This window comes from Monodon monoceros, unplaced genomic scaffold (genome assembly GCF_005190385.1).
Source record: "Monodon monoceros isolate NGI ecotype Baffin Bay Population unplaced genomic scaffold, NGI_Narwhal_1 Super_Scaffold_21, whole genome shotgun sequence".
Classification (NCBI taxonomy): Eukaryota; Metazoa; Chordata; class Mammalia; order Artiodactyla; family Monodontidae; genus Monodon; species Monodon monoceros.
Window position 1 is genome coordinate 7,008,390 of NW_021703778.1, and position 21,702 is coordinate 7,030,091.

At 42.1% G+C, this 21,702-nt stretch overlaps 2 protein-coding genes across 10 annotated transcripts in view; one reads left to right on the plus strand and one right to left on the minus strand.

The window, feature by feature from the left end:
• The window catches only part of NMT2 (N-myristoyltransferase 2), an 81,693-nt gene extending 66,675 nt beyond the window's left edge, over positions 1-15,018 (plus strand). For 2 of the 4 annotated variants that reach the window (XM_029238040.1, XM_029238042.1), the window contains 4 exons: positions 5,172-5,342; positions 10,390-10,557; positions 12,730-12,867; positions 13,054-15,015. In XM_029238040.1, the coding sequence (XP_029093873.1) occupies positions 5,172-5,342; positions 10,390-10,557; positions 12,730-12,867; positions 13,054-13,074 (498 nt within the window). In that variant the 3' untranslated portion in view covers positions 13,075-15,015. Of the gene's footprint in view, positions 1-5,171; positions 5,343-10,389; positions 10,558-12,729; positions 12,868-13,053 lie in introns of all 4 variants that reach the window. The other 2 variants (XM_029238043.1, XM_029238041.1) reach the window with 2 other exon arrangements.
• A 1,217-nt stretch (positions 15,019-16,235) lies between these two features.
• On the minus strand, positions 16,236-20,761 carry RPP38 (ribonuclease P/MRP subunit p38). Of its 6 annotated transcripts, none has more exons than XM_029238048.1 (3): positions 20,546-20,761; positions 19,112-19,155; positions 16,236-17,177 (listed from the first exon to the last, which is right to left on the minus strand). In XM_029238048.1, exon 3 carries the CDS (start codon positions 17,165-17,167, stop codon positions 16,319-16,321), a length of 849 nt encoding a protein of 282 aa, XP_029093881.1. In that variant the 5' UTR covers positions 17,168-17,177; positions 19,112-19,155; positions 20,546-20,761; the 3' UTR covers positions 16,236-16,318. The 6 variants fall into 6 exon arrangements, with proteins under 6 accessions (XP_029093881.1, XP_029093880.1, XP_029093879.1 ...); XM_029238047.1 differs by having other exon boundaries at positions 20,337-20,761; XM_029238046.1 differs by having other exon boundaries at positions 20,246-20,761.
• Positions 20,762-21,702: the final 941 nt, after the last annotated feature.

Genomic DNA, 21,702 nt, shown 5'->3' on the forward strand with positions numbered 1-21,702 from the left:
TGCTATGGTGATTGCCTTTTTTCTTCCCTAATAAGTTGAATTTTATAAAGTGCTGTCACGTATATTGTACAGTATATTCTTCCAACCACCTTTTGAAGTCAGTATTCTTATCCCCATCGTACAGATGCAAAGACCGAGGCTTGTGAAGGTTGATGCTTAGACCAGGGCCTGTCACTAATAAGTGGAGGACTTGGCAGGCAGGCCCTAGACGTCCGTGTTTCTCCTGTGAGGTCCCTTTGCCTCCACCTTCACCTCTAACACAACTGTCTTGGGGGCACCAAGGCCCAGTCCAACCAGACGTCTCACTGTGCCGCCATTAGAGACCAGGTTGAGGCAGGAAGGGATGAGTGTCAAGGTCCAAACACCTCTCATTGGTGTGTTCCAGCCTCCCTTCCTCCTTTTAAGTCATAGGGAAGGAAAGAAAACTAAAGAGTAAATTAATAAAAAAAAAAAAAAGAGAGAGAGAGAAGATAGAAGAGATGCAAGTAGAGACACTGGAAAATTGGAAGGTGCTTCCAGCAGCCACCATGGTGTCAGCTCCTGAGCTGGAAGCTGGACGAGGCAGCATACGCCAGACCACCTCCTTCTCTCCCGAGCGCCCAGGTGGGCGATGCCCCTGCTGGCAACTGCATCATTTAAGAACATTTTTGTACCTTGAAGCGTAAAGACAAGAACCTTACTGAATACAGCTTTTGCTCTTTGATTCTATCTCGTTTTCTGATTTGCCAGGCCCGTTTCTGCTTACCGTGCCAGCTTTACATCTTTGCTGTGGACGTCTGACTGTAAAAGTCAACATTGATTGCAGCCAGCATTATGCCAGACAGTTAACATCCATTATCGCATTTATTATCTACACCGATCAGAGAGGGCGGGCCACTGTCCCCAATCACAGAAGAGGACGTTGAGACACCAGATTGATTTGCCCAGAGTCTTCCAATCAGGACAGAACCATCCCCAGGGCCCATGCCATTAGCTACTGTTACCTGCGAGACTATGGTTTTCCCAAGAGGAACACAGTTTCCTACCCTTTCAGTGTTGGTTTGTTTTTAATTTGGTGTTGAGAATTTCCAAACCACGCTGGGGTTTTTTTTTTTTTTTTGGTCGGTGCTCTTCAAGGTGAAGGAATTTGAAGCAGATAAAAAGCGGGAATCAGGTTAATCTCCCAGTGTCTTTACATTGTGTTGCAAGAACTTTACGCCTGGGAAGACATGCTAAGACTCAGGTGTTCTCGATTTAGGAACTGTCGATGTTTTTTTTAGTGTTTAATGTCCTACTGCTCCTTCTTAAATCAAATAAATAATCATAATCATTGCTGACATCTCTACTATGGAATCTTAGCTCCAAATCAGTTCACACCACATAGTTTGACAGAGAATGGCACTGCTTCTGTTTTCTAATAGAGCTCTGAGCTTTGTTTCCTTATGTACTTACAAGCAGATTTTACACAGATTTCAGTGCATATAGAGTCCAACAAGTAATGCATATTAGTTGGATGGTGGGAAAGTATCTGATTCAGAAATAGAGTTTGTTTATGTAAGTTAAGATTTTCTCAGTTACTGGAAGGTTTTCTGCTTTTTATTGAAGTCTCAGAAAACATTGCCACTTGATTCTTTCAGATTATGCCAAAGCTGAGATTTTTATCTAGGTATAGCATTTCCCCCACCTCTTCCTGAAGACAACAGCTATTATATAAAATATGATTCTTTTTTTTTTTTGGCCGTGCTGCGCAGCTTGCAGGATCTCAGTTCCCTGACCAGGGATCGAACCTGGGCCACAGTAGTGAAAGCCCGGAATCCTAACCACTAGGCCACCAGGGAACTCCCTAAAATATAATTTTATATTTTAAAATTTATTTCGTGCTTCTGTAGATTTCTTGGAGAGGATGTGACTTTCTGATGTTAGAAAGAAACAAGTTTAGGCTCTGAGACACATAAGCCACTGTTAATCAGCAAAAGTAAATATTCTTCCCCTGTTTCTAGGACCTTATATGTTTTTATAGCTGGATATAGTCTGATGTTCTCTCCTGCTTTAATGCTCCTGTAAAAACTTGTTTGAAGTGCTTGGAAATTACCAAGTTTATGTGTTTTCTCCCTTCCGGTTTGCCAAACAATACTGTTTTCACTGAGTCTTCCTTATCTAAATTCTATTACCCATTTTTCTGACCTTCAGAGACCTGAGGTAGCAGTTCTCAAAGTGTGGTCCAGGGATCCCTTGAGGTTCCCAGAAACCTTTGGGGGGCCTGTGAGGTCAGTTTTTTATAAAACACAAAAGTATAATTTGCATCTTTCATTTCATTGTCTTACAAGTGCACTGTGCAGTCTTCCAGAGGCTATATGGAATGTGAGCTTACATATTCTTTTTTTTTAAATTTCTAATTTAGTTTCTAATATGATAAATACGGATAAATATAACCCACATAGGCAAAGCTCTTTGGGAGTACTGAATAATTTTTAAGAGCATAACAAAGTCCCAGAACAAAATATTTGAGAACTGCTGCTTTAAGGGTGTCTTCTGGGCAAAAAGGATGTTGATTTTAGTGATTACACAGTATGAAAATTCAGTGAATAAGAACTGTGCTGCAGAAGCATATTTTGCTCCAAAAAGGAGTTGGCCAGCTTCAGTCTTCGTTTCTGAATGTTCTCTATGAACAGAGAAGATGTATCCTGTTGCTTTCATTAGTTAATCTCATTGCTTGATATTATTGATTCTTACTGAACCAGTAACAAAAGAAAGAACAATCTGATGTTGAGAAAGGCTGTTTAAAATGTATCAAGGGCATCCTCATAGTAAAAAATAATCTTTTCAAATGACTGCAGTATACATTTGGTATGGCTTTGGCCTTCCTACCAGCATTTAGAAATGTATATTTATTTCATGTAACACCATTTAGCAATCACATAGGTTTCCTCTTCCCATGAATTGCAGTGTAGAAATGCTCCGAATAACTAAAATTGGCTTAGGGAAACAAAAGAAAAATACAGTTTCACTCCTGGCTTGTACTTAAATGCCAGGCTTTAGAAATATCATCTCTTCAGAGCTGACAGTGACTGTTTTCCGTGTCTGCAGCCTTCACCTCACCTTATTGGGTAAATGATTGTGCTAAAAACCTAGGAATTCATCCATTCATTCAACACCTATTCAGGCCATTATTAACCAAGGGTTAAGCCTTGGGTGGAACCTGGGACCTGGAGATTTCGGGTCCTTTGGCTTTGAGATCCACAGAAATACTAAAAGTATGAGTTCTCTATTAAATGTCAAGGACTTAAATTCCCTCAGTTTAGAATATTAAACTATTTTAGCTGCATTACTGCATCTTTGTAGATTCCATAAATCATAACTGAGTGGCACATAGTAAATACTCAGCTAAGGACTGCTGGGTCTGAAAACACAAAGCCCATCTCCTCCCAAAGTGAATCAGTAATCAATCAGCGGTTCTTGTCACAGAACGTTAGAAACCTCAGCACAACTACTAACATCCATCAGAGCCGACACTCAAGATGAAAACCCATTTTCCACCTTGCTCTTCTCCCCTACCACTAGTCTGGGGGCATGCAGGAATTGTGATGATGTAATTTTAAAGGCAGTTTTTAATTTTAAAGTACTTAGATAAACAACAAGGTCCTAATGTACAGCACAGGGAACTATATTCAATATCCTGTGATAAACCATAATGGAAAAGAATATAAAAAAAGAATGTATATGTATGTATAACTGAGTCACTTTGCTGTACAACAGAGATTGGCACATTATAAATCAACTATACTTCAATTAAAAAAGAATTCTAAAAGTACTTAGTGGTAATTTAGGACAGAAAAGATGGAATAGCACTATTTATATACAAGTTATTTGTCACTTAAAATTTATCCAATATTTCTTCAAGAAAAAAAATATCGAGTTAACTGGAAAAATGCAGTTGTATTTGTATTAAGTTTTTTCTTTGTACAAACAAGCAAATGTAGTGACCTTTCTCACTTCTGTTGTCAAGTATCCTGGTGTCTGTACACTTCCTATAGTTGCTGTCTGGAGCTCTTTTAAGGATAAGACTTGAACAAATCCAAATGGGGACTTGTCCTGACCTTGAGGGTTTGTTATTCCCATGGCCTAATGTAAAAATTTTGATGTTCTGGAATGATGGATTCAGATGCCTATTCTGATCACCTTTTAATCAAAAGATGGCATGAGAGACCAGGGCCACCACTTGGCAACCAGCCATTCATTCTTGGCAATTAAAATGCTTCCCTTCCCATACTGACCGATATGATTTTTACTTTTCTTTCATTTTTATTGCTCACGAGAACAGAAGAGCTACATTTTTTCCACAGGCTATTGGACAAAAAGTTTCTCAGCCATTTTCAACTGTGTTTTCAAAATGTCAGACGTGGCAGTCTTAAAAGCGTGATCCTCCAGAACACATGCTGAGATTGTTCTGCCCTATCATGTAGGCTGTTAAAGTTCTTGGCATGGGGATATAGATGAACTTGGAGTGTTCCCGTTGGTTTTGTCTGGGTCATGGGCAACACTGACCAAAGACCTGGTACACAAAGATAGGATAGAACATGTCGTGTAGCTTATGTTCTAAACTAGTGGTTCTCAAGCTTTATGTGTATACGAATCACCAGGGGATCTTGTGAAACTGCACATCCTGACTTGGTAGGTCTGTGGTGGGCCCAAGATTCTGCAGTTCTGACAAGCTCCCATGGGATGCTAATATTGCTGGTCTGGGGATCATGCTTTGGTGCCAAGTTTGTTTACTCCTCTTATTTAAACCTCCCAACTTTTTTTCTTTTAATAAATTTATTTTATTTTATTTTATTTTTTTGGGTGTGTTGGGTCTTCATTGCTGTAAGTAGGCTTTCTCTAGTGGCGGCGAGAAAGGGCTACTCTTCGTTGCTGTGCGCGGGCTTCTCATTGCGGTGGCTTCTCTTGTTGCGGAGCACAGGCTGTAGGCACGTGGACTTCAGTAGTTGTGGCACACAGGCTCAGTAGTTGTGTCTCACGGGCTCTAGAGCACAGGCTCAGTAGTTGTGGCGTACAGGCTTAGTTGCTCTGCAGCATGTGGGATATTCCTGGACCAGGGCTCGAACCCGTGTCCCCTGCATTGGCAGGCAGATTCTTAACCACTGTACCACCAGGGAAGCCTGTCCCAACTGGTTTTGTTTTCACTCCAACAGGTTACAAAAACTTCGGGCTTGAGGCCAATGGAACCAAGAGATATCAGAGCTGTTCAAGAACTAACCAACAGTTACCTGAAGCAGTTTCATCTAGCCCCGGTGATGGATGAAGAGGAAGTAGCCCACTGGTTCCTCCCCCAGGAACACATCATTGACACTTTTGTAGTGGAGGTAAAGAGAAGGTGATAAGATAGTACAGAGAAGTATGAGAACACTGTGCAACTGAGTCCATTTTCCAGAAGGATCATAGAGTGTCCATTCCCTTCCTGCCCGCATGACTCAGTGCTTCTGAACCAGCTTCCTGCTCACCCTTTCAGAACCAGCTGTTCTTACAGCTTCCATTCCTGGCAGAAGAGCACACTTTTACTACTTAATCATGGGGAATCAGGGTTCTGATCTGCTCTATTGTTGTCTGTGTGACTAATTGCTTTTCTTAGTTTTGAAAAGGCCAGTTTGGATGATCTCATCTGAGAGGGATGTGTCCCAAAGTGTAATATTGTTTTGCTTTTGCAAAACTGGTTGGAACTGAACTGCCTTTGTTCAAGATGGCATAATTCAACCACTTCACTCAACCCTTGTCTTCTTGATTTGTAAAAGGTTTTTTTGGGGGTTTTGTTTGTTTTTTGGCCATGCGGTGCAGCTTGCAGGATCTTAGTTCCCCAACCAGGGATAGAACCTGGGCCCCTGGAAGTGAGAGCACCAGGTCTTAAACACTGGACCACCAGGGAATTCCCTGTCAAAGTTTTCTATAGCCTGAATACTGATACTTTGTATTGTGGTCCATTTCTGGGTTCTCTATTCTGTTCCATTGATCTCTGTGTCTATTTCCTCACCAATACCACATTGTCTTAATTACTGTAATTGTATAGTAAGCCTTGATACCAGGTAGAGTGATTCCTCCCACTTTATTCTTCTTTGTCAAGATTATTTTAGCTAATCTAGTTCCGTTGCCTTTGCATGTAAATTTTAGAATAAGCTTGTCGTTATCTACAAAAGACCTTGCTGGGATTTTGATAAGAATTACATTAACTCTGTAGATTAATTTAGGGAGAATTAACAAGTCTTCCAATCCATGAACATGGTATGTCTCCATTTATTTAGGTCTTCTAAAATTTATTTTGTCACCATTCTGTAATTTTCAGCATCCAGATCCTGTATATATTTTTTAAAGTGTTTACCTAAATACTTCATTTCCTTGGAGTGATTATAAATGGTATTGTGTTTTTAATTTTGGTTTCCACATGTTCATTTTTAGTATGTAGAAATGTAATTGGTTTTTCTTTGTTGCTCTTATATCCTGCAGGCTTGCTGAAATCACTTATTAGTTCCAGGAATTTACTTGGAGATTTCTTGGGATTTCCACATAGACAATTGTGTCATCTACAAATAGGGTCAGTTTTATTTCTTCCCTTCCCATGTGTATGCCTTTTCTTCCTTTATCTTGCCTTATTGCAGGGGCTAGATATTCTAGTACTTTATTGAATAAGAGTGGTAAACATCAACATCCTTGCCTTGTTCCTGTTATTAGGGGAAAAGCATTCAGTCTTACCCCATGAATCTTATTCCGTGATGTTAGCTGTAGGTTTTTCATGGAAGCTCCTTACTGATTTGAGAAAATTCCCAACTTGTTGAGAGTTCTTATTATAAATGGGTGTTGGATTTTGTCCAGTGCTTTTTCTGCTTCAATTCATACAATCATGATTTTTCTTCTTCAGTCTGTTCATTTATTGATTTTCAAATGTTTGACCACCCTTGCATACCTAGAAAAATTATCCACTTGGTTATGGTATATAATTTTTATACATTATTGGATTTGGAGTGCTGATATTTTGTTGAGTATTTGCTGAGTTCATGAGAGATATTGGTCTGCAGTTTCTTTTTTTGTACTGTCTTTGTTTGGTTTTGGTATCAAGATACTACTGGCCTCATAAGATGAGTTGGGAAGTATGACCTCCTCCTCTGTTTTCTAGAAGAAATTATATAGAATTGGTGTTAATTCCTTAAATGTTTGCTAGAATTCTCCAGTTGAAACCATCTGACCTTAGAGAATTCTTTTGTGTTGAAATAATGAATTCACTTTCTTTTATGATTATAGGACTGTTCATCTTGTTTGAGTTTTAATACAGTTTAGAAGAATTGGTCTGCTTCTTCTAAATTGTCAAATTTGTAAGAATAAAGTTGTTCATAGTATTCCCTTTTAATGGCTACAAAACCTGTAGTCATAGCCCTTATTTAATTCTGGTAGTTCTGTCAGTTAATGAGAGGGGTGTGGAAGTCCCCAACTATAACTGTGGATTTGTCTTTTTCCCCTTCAGTTCTGTCAGTTTTTCTTGATGTCTCTGGAGGGTCTTGTTTGGTACTTATACATATTGGACCTGCATGAGTTTCTAGTGGATTGATCATTTTATCATCATGTAATACCCCTCTTTGTCTTCAGTAGCTCTCTTTGCTCTGAAGTCTACTTCCTTGTATATTAATACAGGCAGACCTCGTTGTATTGCACGTCGCTTTATTGTACTAAGCAGATACTGCATTTTTTACAAATCGAAAGTTTGTGGTAACCCTGTGTCCAGCAAGTCTGTTGGTGCCATTTTTTCCAACAGCGTTTTCTCACTTTGTTTCTCTGTATCACATTTTGGTAATTCTTGCAATATTTCAAACTTTTTCATTATGGTTAGATTTGTTATGGTGATCTTTGATGTTACTACTTCTACTCGCTGAAAGTTCAAATGACGGTTAGCATTTTTTAGCAATAAAGGGTTTTTAAATTAAGGTATGTACATTGTTTTCTAGGCATAATGCTATTGCATACTTAACAGACTACAGTATAGTGTGAACAAAAGTTTCATATAAACTGGGAAAACAAAAAAATTCATGTGACTCGCTTTATTGCAATATTTGCTTTATTGAGGGGTCTGGAACCAAACCCACAGTATCTCTGAGGTGTATGTGTATAGCCACTCCTTTTTTAAAATTCATGTTTGCATGGTATATCTGTTTCAGTCCTTTTACTTTCAACCCATCTATGTCATTGAATTTGAAGTGAATTTCTTGTAAACAGTATATATTTGGGCCATGTTTCCTTATCCACTCTGCCAGAATCTTTTGATTGGTGTTTTTTGGCCATTTACATTTGATGATTATTGATATGTTAGAGCTTAAGTCTTCTATATTATAATACATGTTTTCTGTTTGTTACTTCTGGTTTCCGTCCCTCTGTTTCTGTTTCCTTGCCTTCCTGTTCCTTGAACATTTTTGGATGTCTTGATTTATTTATAGTGCATTTGAGTATATCTGTGTAGGTCTCATGATGGTTGCTCTGGGTATTACAATATACAGATGTGACTTATCACAGTCTTCTGGTATCCATGTTGTACCACTTCAAGTGACTTTACTTCTCTTTACTTTTTCATCATTTTTTTTCACATCTTTATTAGAGTAAAATTGCTTTACCATGTTGTGTTAGTTTCTGCTGTACAGTCTCGTTGTTTAAATATCACTGTCTTGAGTATCAGATGGTGTCATAATTTTTGTTTCAATCATCGAGTCATTTATAAAACTCATGAGAAGAAGCATAGCTCAAAGTATGTACCCAGATTTCTCTTCCTTCTTCCTTCCTTCCTTTCTGATGCTCCATGATGCTTTCTTTTATGATTTCCTTTCTATTTGAAGAATGTACTTCGTCCAGTCTTAAAGGTATGTCTGCTAGCAACAAATTCTTTTAGTTTTCATTTGTCTGAGAATGTGCTTATTTCCCCTTCTTTCCCGAAGAAAGTTTCGCCAGATACAGAATTCATGGTGGATGGTTCTTTTCTTTCAGCTCTTGTGCCACTTGCTTCTGGCCTCTGTGGTTTCAGGTGAGCAGTCTGCTGTCATTTGAATTAGTATTTACCCATAGGTAATGTGTTGTTTCTCTGTGGCTACTTTCAAGATCTCTCTCTGTCTTTAGTTTTTGGAAATTTCATTATGATGTGTCTTGGTGTGGACTTCTTTGGGTTTATCATGTTAGAGTTCACATGGCTTCTTGAATCTACTATGTCCGTTTTGCCAAATTTGGGAAGTTTTCAGCCATTGTCTCTTTCAGCCCCACATTTTCTTCTTTCCCTCTGGGACTCCAATGATATGAATGGTGAATCTTGTTACTGCCCCACAGATCCCTGAGGCTTAATTCTTTTTTTTTTTTCACTCTGTTTTCTCTCTGTTGTTTCAGATTGGGTAAATTCAAGTTCAGTGATTCTATCCTCTGTCATCTCCACTCTACTATTGAGCCCATCCAGTGATTTTTTTTTTTCCTCTAATTTCTGCTGTGGTGTTTTTCAAGTTGAAAATCCTTAATAAAGCTGAAAACTTAGGTCTTTAAGTCATCTCTCACTTTTGCTTAACATCTTTAATTTCATAATGTCTGAAAAAAAGGTTTAATGAATCAGAAGCACTCAAAAACCAGATAATACATCCTCTGGAATTTTCTGCTAAAACAAATATTAGCAATGGCATATGTGGTCTAGCCTCCACAGCTGTATACTTCAAATACATCATGGTTTGAATTATATGCAGACTTGCATAGGTCACTGCAGGTAATAGAAACAATGCAAACAATATTGGCTAATTTCTTGTATTGAAAGTGTACCTGTGATGACAAAACAAACACCATCTTTCACATCACTTTTTATTTTTGATAGCTTCAGATTTTCTCAGTTATTCACACACATATATTTTGGTGCAGTACCAGTGCCTTTTTACAAGCTTCTAAAAAAACAGCTTCCAAATCCTATCCAACTTCACTTTAAGCTGATACAATTCCTGCCTTGTGCCAAGAAGATTATTATACAGTATCCTTTAGTTGGAAAAGGTAGCCTTCTAATCCTTGGTGCTCTTATTCCTGCAAAAACAATGAATTTACTTTTATCACTGTCCCATAAGTCTAGAGAGACTCATTAGTCAACCAGAGAGCGTTCCTTTTAGAACATTCTACTTCTTAAGAACTTGATGCCAGTTGCTGACGAGCACTTAGGCTGAGGCACAGCTCCACGCTCTTCCTTGGCCTCTGCCCAGCATATGGTAAGGGGCTGCACATCAGACTTGGAGAGCGGAGCATGAGCTGTTGCTTTTCATTCTAACGGAAAGCTGTGGTGCAAGTCAGAGATCAAGATGTGAGCTGAGATGCCTGGATGAAACTTGTTCAAGGAGATGTTTACCTGACATTGCCTTTGTTCTTTAGAACTCCAGTGGTAAACTAACTGACTTCCTGAGCTTCTACACGCTCCCCTCCACAGTCATGCATCACCCCGCCCACAAGAGCCTCAAAGCCGCCTACTCCTTCTACAATATCCACACAGAGACGCCGCTGCTGGACCTCATGAACGACGCGCTCATCATCGCCAAGCTGGTACGCAACTCACTCCTTGTCATCCCGTGTGTGTCTCAAATATGTATATTGGAGTATATAAAACATCTTGTATTTTCTTCCACATGGTGGGGGGATTTGTTTGAGATACTTCTTACTGTTGACAGTCAAAGGAAGAATTTTGATAAGAGGTTTTTTTTTTTAATTTAATGGCTATTTTCATCATTAATTCTGTTGTAACTTAACCAAAAAGACATTTTGTACAAATTAGAAACTTGTAACCCTTATATAAAGATACACGAAATTCATAATATAAGGAATATAAGAAAACTAATGTGATCCCATGATACAGGCATACCTTGGAGATATTGTGGGTTTGGTTCCAGATGCTTCCAGATCACTGCAGTAAAGAAAGCGTCGCAATAAAGCGAGAGCCACACGAGTGTTTTGGTTCCCAGTGCATATAAAAGTTATCTTTACACTATAGTGTAGTCTGTTAAGTGTGCACTAGCGTATTTAAACAATATACAGACCTTAATTTAAAATACTTTATTGCTAAAAAAATGCTAACCATCATCTGAGCCTTCAGTGAGTTGTAGTCATATCAGAGATCACAGATCACCATAACAAATACAATAATGAAAAAGTTTGAAATATTACAAGAATTACCAAAATGGAACACAGAGACACAAAGTGAGCAAATGCTATTGGAAAAATGACTCTGATAGACTTGCTCGATGCAGGGTTGCCATAGACCTTCAATCTGTAAAAAACCCAGAATCTGTGAAACTCAATAAAACAAGGTCTGTCTGTATGGGGAAAATATGAGTGTGTTGCAGTGAATAATTGGCAACAGTAGGTTTTTTGATTCAGATAAATAGTCTCTGAATTTTAAAATTAAAGAAATTTAATTTTAACTATTGGAATTATTATTATTAAAAGGATTTAAAATGAAAAGAATTAAATTCAAAATGTTCCTTACTATATTTGCATTATTTTTCTATTTCCTCAGTGTGGTAGTAAGGATAATTGTTAAATTCTTGCTATAAATAAACATTTTTCTTTAAAAAGAAATTGAAATCAGCTGACGGGGACATTTTGATGTAATTGCTGAGTGAGAAGATAAATATTGTTCACGAGAAATTGGGAGCAACCCTTCAAAAGTGTCTTCCTTGTAGTCTTCTTGTATTTGATCATTGGAAACATTTCTTTTAATCTATTATAAGTGGATCCCCAAATCAGCATTCTCGTTTGCTTCTTTGATCTTGTAGCTCATTTTCAACTACCTCCCCAAAAAGGCCAGTAATAAGTTATTTAAGGTAAAACCCCTGAGAAATAGAAATGTAGGTGCTCCATCTATATCACATTTTGCATAGTATTATCTAAGCTTTTTTTTTTAATTCTGTTTTTACTATTGAAATGTTACTAAATTTTATTTCCCATTATCAGCCCAAGACAGATACACGATTTAAAGTCTTTACAGCTTTGATTTCTTGGCGTAGGTTCAGGTAAGTCAGAACGTAGAAAGGCCAGTAACTAACAGTTCTGGTGATAGAGCCATCTAGGCAGCTGTTTGCTTCAAAAACAGGGACAAGGGCTTCCCTGGTGGCGCAGTGGTTGAGAGTCCGCCTGCCGATGCGGGGGACACAGGTTCGTGCCCGGGTCCGGGAAGATCCCACATGCCATGGAGCAGCTGTGCCCGTGAACCATGGCCGCTGAGCCTGCACGTCCGGAGCCTGTGCTCCGCAATGGGAGAGGCCACAACAGTGAGAGGCACGCATACCGCAAAAAAAAAAAAGAGTAGCCCCCACTTGACCCAACTAGAGTAAAGCCTGCACACAGCAATGAAGACCCAACGCAGCCAAAAATTAAATAAATAAATAAAATAAATTTAAAAAAAAAAACAGGGACAAAATATTTCCTGAAATTTTAATAGATTCTTTTTTGTCAGCCATCAGACTGCACTTCTCAATTCAGCATTTCTGGATAATCTTGCTGACTCCATCAGATTCACTGCTTGCTAGTTTAATAAGACAGTTTTGAACTGAATTCCTAACCCATACTATATATTGCAGACATTAAACCTTATTATAAATGCATTATCAATTCAAGCTATTAGTAGGGGAATGAAATGTTATACTGAAATACATAATATACAAAACACTCTAATCCTTTGAAACTTTAAAATTAAAAATTTTTTTTTTACATTGACAGAAAGGATTTGATGTATTCAATGCGCTAGATTTGATGGAAAATAAGACATTCCTGGAAAAACTCAAGTTTGGCATAGGCGATGGCAATTTACAGTATTACTTGTACAACTGGAGGTGTCCAGGGACAGAGTCCGAAAAGGTAAGTGAAGTTGATAAACCTTTGTAAACTGGATAAATTTACCTAGAAAATCCCATATTTGCTTCTCTTCGGATTGTTGAGAGTTTTTTTTCTTTAGTAGCTTTTTAAAAATATAGATCTATTGTACTACATTATAATTTTTCTTGCTCACTTGTTTTTGCTATTCCATTTCTTCCCTCCCTTTAGGTTGGACTCGTATTACAGTAGATGGATATTTCTATTTCTAGAACTCTGATGTCATCATTTGTTAATATCCTAGTTAATGATTCCTGGAACTGCCATTCCAAAGAATAAAAGCACAACCTAAGTGACATCGAAGTGTCAGTAGCAGAAAAGATGGAAAAACATCGATTGGTGACCAATAGAACACATTTCTAGCTAGAATGTTAACATTCATCCTTTTTTTCGCTGTTGACCCATTTTTAGGAGGGATGGAAGGAGGATACAAAGAGCACATCCCTCTCATTTTCAACCTTCTGACTGTCTCTCAATGAAGAGAAGGTATTTGTCCCTCTCTAGAAAAATGGACCGCTTTTCTATGGATTGAACAGAAATCACAGAATCGTGTAGGAAAATCTTTGCCGTTGTGTGGAGATGAACTGCTGCCTTTCTGTTTGTTAAGTGAGGGTCTGTGGGTCCATGTAGCAGAATGAGGGAGCCACTTGGAAAGGGTTTACTTATGTCACTGCACATGATCTCATCGGGAACACCTATGGAGCCAGCATTTCTGTAACGCAGTGATGAGCGGTAGGTGTTAAAGTGAAGAGTGAGATAAAAATATACTGGTTGACTATTTCTCTAGAAGCAAAGTTGCCAAATCAATAAACACACAAATGGGTGCTTTGATCTTCAGCAGGTTTGTGGATTGGTTCCAAAGCAAGGTTTGGGGCAAACATTGTGTTCTCTGAAGAGCACACAACCCTGACAAACTAGACTGTTCTGCTCCTGCAGAGACTCTCTTCTTCTCAGCAACAGCCAGGACACGTGAGGAAAAGAAAAATCAAAGCCCTCAAGTCAGAAGACATGCCCAGTGGAGTTTATGAGTGCCATCAGGACACTGATAATTTGAATGTTTTTTATTACTTATGCAGAATTGCACATATTTCTTTATCCTGACTCTAATTTATCATGAAAGCTGTCGTGCTCTAGGAAGATGTCTTATTTGTAAATAAGTCTTGTGGTTTTGTTACTGATGGTGTTTTTATCTAGGATTTGAAAATCCAAGTTTCTCGGTGTACATAGATAATGTATATATCACCAATAGCCCAAGGGGAAAAAGATGCTGGACAAGGCCACCTAAAATGGCCTCGACTCAAATACCACAAAGTAGATACTTCTTCCTGCCTTTATGTACCAGTGCCTAGGCCGTTCAGTCCAGAAAAATCTAATTACCTTCGACAACAGGATGCCCTTCCTTCATGTTATAAGTAGTCAAAGGACACAATCATACCTTATAAAAACCAGGCAGGAGCTAGCACACTGTGGCCCATGAGCTAAACTCAGCACATCGCCTGTTTTTGTACAGCCCACGAGCTAAGAATGGTGTTTACATTTTTGAATGGTTGAGGAGGAAAAAAAAAAAAGTTTTGTGACACATAAAAATTACAGGAAATTCAGATTTCAGCATCCATAAATAAAGTTTTATGGGAACAAGTCCTCATTCATTCATGTGTCGCCTGTACGTGGCAGGCAGGGTTGAGTTGTTCCGACAGAGACTGTGGACCCAAAGGCCTAAACCTGGCCCTTTAGGGAAAAAGTTCTATTGCCTCTGATTTCCTCTAAAAATCAGAAAGCCTCTTTCTGCAGCTTCCCGTCATCCTGGAGGCCACCCCACAGCTGTGGCACCCTGGGACCTCCACTAGGGGGCATGCGTGGGCTCCGAAGTCGTCCTTAATTTAGGACACCACAGTTTTCCTTGTCTTCGAAGACGCAAGGGAAGACTTCTCCTATAGGATGATTCAAACCCAATTGCGTTACCTTTTTTTTCCTAACGTGAGGAGGATGCCTGCAGAAGCAAAAGTGAACCAATTCACTGAAACACCAGAATTAAGTAAACAAGATTTTTAACATAACCCAGAGTCGAGGGTCCAGTTGGGAATTACGTTCCGCTCATTTTTATGGCACAGTCTTAACATGAAGTAGGTTTTCGAATAATTGCAGGATTGTCCCTCAGAAATTGTGTCACGGGCTCACCCCATGACAAAACTGTGGCATTGTTCCTCTATTCACTTACATAATTGCAGTTAATAGAGTTCATGTTCTTTTACTCAGTAATTTTTAAATACAGTAATTTATAAATTATTAGCACATTTGCCACTTTATAATGCCTCTTTATAATTTATGCATGTTACCAATGAGCATTTTAAAGTAGAAAATCAGTACAGCTGCTTGTGTTTATAAAGTGGCCGTTAGAACTAAATTTCAGTGCAATACACAGTGTCTTACAGATTCAAAACACCCACACCACCCCGTGTCCTTTGTCAGTAATGGAAATGCTCTGGTCCATGACGTACCCTTGCCCACACACCCCACCATTTTTTGGTCAAGATGGCATTCAGTAAATTTAAACGGAGGGGGCGTAATCCACAGATCAACCAGAATTTAGGCTGAAAATAAACTTTGGCAAGCCAGTACCTTCCCCGTAAATTACAGAAAGCACCTTTTCCAAACATGCTGTTAACAGCGGATGCTTTAACATAGAGCACCGATCCTGTTCCATATACTAACACGAGTGACCCCTGTCATGGCAGACCCACCTCTGAGCATCCAAGCTCCTCCGGTTATTTTTTTATTCTCTTCCTGCTTTATTTCACCTAATTACCATCGTACTTTGGATACATGCTAAAGTCCCAAGGAGGTAAGTTAACCGTGTAAAGGAGTGAATTCTTACCTAGTCAGAATACCTTATCTGGCAATTTTGATAAATGTTTAGCCTTTCTCCCAAGCCCACGCTTAGGCCTGCCTACAAAGAAAGGCAAACTGACAGTAAGAAATAATAATGTATTGTTTCTGAGGACAGTGTATTGCTTGGCATTTACCATCTTTCCTTTACAACTGATGGTGCACCTGCCATCCAGTTTCATCTCCCCCGCCAACTAGAACCGTGTCTGTGTGGCCTATTTGCCAAGTTTGGACAGAAAGATGTCCAGTGTTGCAGGATACAGATGTCCTTGCTCTCAAGCATTGTGCCAGCCATTTAAAAAGGGAAATTATACAAGCATGGACATTAGTTTCAATGAACTTTTGTTTTGATACTCATACTGCTGAACACTCTCTGCACTTAGTGTCCCTAAGCTTCAGCCTATCTGTATTCTACTGTCAGAGAATCTTATACATTTGGAAGGAATGATACTAAACAGTGTCCCAAGAATATATGTAGAAGTCATTTTATTCGCGGCTTCTCTACGAGGTGGCGTTTTACAACTGTATGAAGTGACAGGTTTATACAAGGTTACTTTGAAGCCGTTTTTTTACATTTGGGTGGCTTCCTTATCTTATTGGGGTTTGGAATCAGTTTCTTTATTTTCAGGGGTTGTAACACTGCAGCCTGCTGACCCTCAGCAAGCTTTCTCTTGGATTTAGGGAGGTCTTCGAAGGAAGTGTCCAAAATCTCTTTGTCTTGGCTTTCCAAAGACTCCATCTCCGGGTTCTCCCCGGGGTCTTCAAGTGTGTCTCGGAGCCACGGCACGTCCAGACGGGGGACTCTGGGGATGATGGCCTTCACTTCCTCCGCAAACGCAGCGGTGTTTCTTTTGAACCCCAAGGCCAGGATGCACGTCAAGCCCATGGCGGGTGCGAGCCTCTCGCTGAGCCGGGGCACCTGGCAGGCAGGGACACCTCTGCTGGCGCTCAGCGGCACCAGGTGCGCGGTGACGATGGCCGGCTTGGCCGACTTGCACGCCAAGACCAAGAGCAGCTCGTTCCTCTCCAAGGCTCTGGTGACCTCGTTGATGCCGATGGCAAGCTGCTTTCTGACGTCGGCAGGGGTCCACCCTGATGCCTGGGGCTCACCTTCTGGCTTTTCCTCCTTCAGACCCTCACCAGTGTCCACGTCCATGCTGCACGTGTCTCCGCTTTGTGTTTTCAAAGCGGGCTGCTTTCTCTTTCTCTTCCTGTCCTCAGTCTTCTGAAGCCCGAGAGATTTAATCCTGTCCTCCAGGGTCTGTAGTATGAAGTGCATATCCTCCCTGTCCAGGGCACCCCAGCGGATGGTATACGGGTTGTTCAATGACGTCTTCACAGGTAAAGGTCTGGTCTTCCGCACAGAGCCCCTCCCTGGTGCCTGGGGGGCTGCGGCCATTCTGAAGACCCTTCACAGAGGAGCAAAACGACAAAGGAAAACACGTGTTAACTAGACATGCACGCCTTAAGGATATCTTGGCTGTGCCCTTTCTGATTTTGGAAAGGCTAAAGCAAGCCTACTTATATAGGACATATATACATGTACATATATATGTGCGACCATACATCTAACTTCTCTTTTAAGTTTTCCCCATCTTTTCCTGTGATTCAGTCTTCATTCATATACATGCAATTTATGAATGTTTTGCGTTACTGTGATCATACTGAAATGTATTTATTTCCTTTAAAATGTTCCATGTTGCTACTTGTTCATAATTGTTTATCCTCTTCAGGACCTCTGGTATTAGTCTGATAGATATGTTACCATTTTCTGTATTGCCCTCTACTTAGGCTTCCGTCCATCCATTCAGCAAATATTCACTGAGCACCTCCAACTCTTGAGTCACGGGTACCGGGTTTCAGCCTTGAACAAATTCCCACCACCACCTCTGTGAGTCCCCGAGTCCGCCTGCCTCAGCACACAGTCTCTAAGGGCCCTGGAAGCCTCTGCCATTCATGATTAACCAGCTGTGGTTTTTTTTAAGAACTGGGACCATAATGTATGCACATGACTAAAAACCCAAATGATACTTTCATTCTGTGCCCTTTTGTAAGTCTCCTTCCCTCCCTGGACCCTAAGTTTCTTGTCTGTCTGTCCTAAAACACGATACACAGATTCCCCCTTCCCCTGATAAGTCCAAGCTGGCCGTTCCTCTGGCTGACAATGTGATGAAATCTAGGGAAATATCGTAATGAAATTTAAAGATATTAATCCATTAAGGCAAAATAGTAACAGGGATCCTTGCTGGGGAAATGTTATAAACCACCGTTCAGAGGAGCATGTCCTGTTTGTCCTGCCCAGAGGCAACTGCATATTCCTCTTTCTTCCCTCAGTTTTCTTCCTGGGCTCAACCGGGAACCACAGGGACCCAAGTTGCAGAATTGAAGGAAGTTAAACAAGCCAGCTCTGGAGAAGTCTGGTTTTGGAACTGTTCCTGTTTTCAGGTAACCAGATTTTCTCATTCCAGGTCATTCATCCCACGCACACCTGCTCCCCGCTCCCCTAAGCGCCCCTGGCAGGATGAAAATAAATGAAATCTCCAATCAAACACCCCCCTAAGAGCCCGGCTGCTGCTGCTGAGGAGCGGGTGTCCCGTGGAGTGTGTCATAAGGCACGTTCTCCAAGAATTAATTGGTTCTCACCCGATTCCTGCGTGATGGCCCTGTGTGTGGAGGAGGAAACAGACTCAGGTTAAGTACCATGCCAGAGTCACAGCTGGTTTCCCAAATCCAAATCTTATGCTCTTTCAATCCTGGCTGCACCTAAAAAATAATCTGTGACTTTACAAAAGACAGAGATGGTTGGTCCGTTCCCCAGGTCTGCTGAATCGGAATCCTGCGGAATACAGCAGGGTACCTGTACTTGGCAAAAGGCTGCCCAGCTTAATGTGATACAGAACCGGAATTGGGCACCACTGGTGTAGGACAGGGGGCCTTTCCACAGTGGAAAGGCCTGAGACGGTCTCCTGACCTCCACCGGCCTCAGACGTTCCTCCTACATCACCTTCTCACGGAAAACCAAAACTCAGCTCCCTGGGGTGTGAGCTCAGACCTCGTTCGTGTCAGCGTTGCCCACTGCTAGAGACTCGGCGTCTGCCCCCTAAGCTGCTTCCTTCCGGTGCAGACCCCCCCCCCCCCGCCATCCCCATCATCCCCGTGCGAAGCAGGAGGCAGCTCATCCAAATCCAAGGAAGTGACTGGCAGAGGCTGGCACCAGGTTGAAGATGGTCAGGAAAAGGGAAATAAACGACCAAGGAGCAAATATGAGGATCTATCGGAGCTCTGCCAGACCACAAACTGCAGTTCATGTGCCTCAGCATTCAAACAGGGAGTAAGTACTTACAGTTACGTGCTGCTCTGGGCATTAGCTCCTCCTGTCTTCAGAATCTAGGCGAGGGAGACAAGAGCCAAGTGGTTCAGATAAGTAGAGTCTCACGGGATAGAATCCAAAACCAAAGTGGAACAAGTAACAGCTTTGGAGGAGAAAATCGGGAAGGCCTTGCTGGGGTGCCTTTGGAGGCCTCTGCTGCCCGTGAGATCAAGTGCACACTCACTGGAATGACATCCAAGGGCCCCCATGTCACCACCAGCCTACCTCCTTACACCCCACCATGGAACCACACACTGTTTAATGAGGTCACCAGTTCTTCCCCTCCATGGCTTTACGCACATTCCCTCTGCCTGGGGAACTATTCCCACCCTCAGCCCTACCACCACCTTTCTTACTTGAACAAGTATTTGTGGATTATCCACAATGCACCAAGCCAGAAAGATGATGAATTAAAGCAAAAACAGCCACTGAACTCATTGGGCTTAGAATCTATGTGGGAGACTTACCCACAAGTAAAATATAAGATGTGATGCACATTAAGGTCAGGGACCTACAGGATCCTGAGCAGAGGCCTGACTCAGTTGAGGGGGTCAGGAAGGGCCTCCCGGAGGAAGTGACCTTTTAACCCACACGTGACACCAAAGGGAGTACCTATTCGGAAGAGCATCCCAGGGAACTGCATTAAAGGAAATGATGTCAGTGTCACTGGGGCAGAGATGCTAGAGAGAGCGGAGAGAGCGGGAAAGGCGAGGAAGGACCAGATGGTGAATACACTTGCAAACCCTACAGTGGGAAGCGGTTGTAACGTTCAAAGCAGAGGAGTGGCGTGGCTGGAAAGGCGTCACAGAAAGATCTTTGGGGATTCGGGCCAGGAGGAGTCCTTTGCCACGACCGAAAGCAGCAAAGAGGCTCCAGAGTAGTCCTGGTAAATGACGGTGGCCTTGGCTAGAGTCGCCGCAGAGGGGATGGACAGAAATGCATGCTACTTGAAACATTTAAGAGGTGCAATCCGCCCGACTCAGTGATGAACTCGGGGTAAAGCAGAAGAAGGACTCAGGGAGGACTCCGAGTTTCTGGATCTGGTAGCCGACCCCCGAGTTACTCTCTTCCTATGGTCTGCCGCCTCTCTATCGAGTGCCTACTTACTTCACTACTTAACACACGCGACTGGAGTCATTTTCTGGTCCGCCTCCACTTCTAGACCGCGGAGTACAGAAGGGCCAGGGTGGGGCTTTACCTATTTCTCGTACCCGACAGACGCTCAACTCCAGGCAGAGAGCGGAGCGTGAGCCAAGGCCGGGACGCAGGAAAACACGCCGGTACGGGCGGGGGCGGCCCCAGGGACGGGGAGCCTGGGAGACCTTGCGCGCACCCGGCCCAGTCCCAGGCTCGATCCCCACCAGCGGCCCCTCCGGATCTCAGACCCCAGCGCAGACCCCCACTCACGGTCGTCCCTGCGCCGGTTCCACGTGGGCCGCGCTGCGCGTACGCAGAGCCCACGCCTTCCCGGGCCCCGCCTTCCGACGCGGTGGGGCGGGGGAAGGGGAGGAGGAACGGCTCAGAGAACACGTTTCATTCTTCTGCATCGGGCCATTTCCAAACGGGAAAGTCGGCCCAGCGCGTCGCGACAGAGCGACGGAAGGTTTCTCTAAAAACCCTGAGTTTAGGAGCGGGTCGGAGGCTCTGAATAAGGCCCTCCAGCGGCAGTGCGCAGGCGCATTGTGTGTCTCGCGAGACTTCAGGTTGCCTGGTAACCGGCCACCTGCTCTCCCGGTTGCCGTGTCTGGGGAGCATTGTACCGCGGTTAGACTCCGGAGCCTGGCGGTGCCACCTGACGCCGCTCTTTTCTAACCCAATTTCTACCTTTCAGTGCCTGTTAGTCTGAGCCCCTCACTTTTCTGTTTTTGTCTTGCCTAAGGGACGCAAAATTCTGACCCAGTTCCCCCATCACCGAGCCTCTGCCGAATCCCCGGCACCGTGGAAATCAAGATAAATGGGGGATGGGGAGGTGGATTGAGGAAACCACGTGTTTACAGGCACCAATGTAGGAGATCTTGAGCCCCGGAAAGAGGAGAATAAAGGCTATCTTGAGTTGCGACAGCGGTTCAGAAAACTCCACCAGCTGTCTGCTGTGGCTACTCCAGCCAATGGAGACTTTAATGGTTACGAATGGAGTCGCTGGGAAGTCATGGGCAATTGTAAGTCCGCTGAAGAACACTTTCAAGGTCAGGGGTCTGAATCTGTTGATTTACCCTTGTCGAGAACCAAGACCGAAACTTTAGGTTGCTTCTGACCCAGTGAGCTTCCTCCCTCCCTACCCCCTTTCTTTTCCCTTTCCAGTCTAACTTAGCACTTTTATTCCTCTTCTAAATATCTTCCTCCTTTTCTCAATCTCTTCTTCACTGCTCGTTTTGTTTCCCATTCTTTGGTCTAGTTTCTGTGTTTTCAGTTTTCATCAGCGACGTAGTACCCGACTGGCCGTAAACAAAACGGAAAGCTATACGTGTGGTCAGAGTATTACAGGTTAGACGGGGTCAAGTGCAATTTTTTTTTTTAAAACACCATTAGAAAAATTAAAAAGAATGAATTTACGAGTTTGAGTG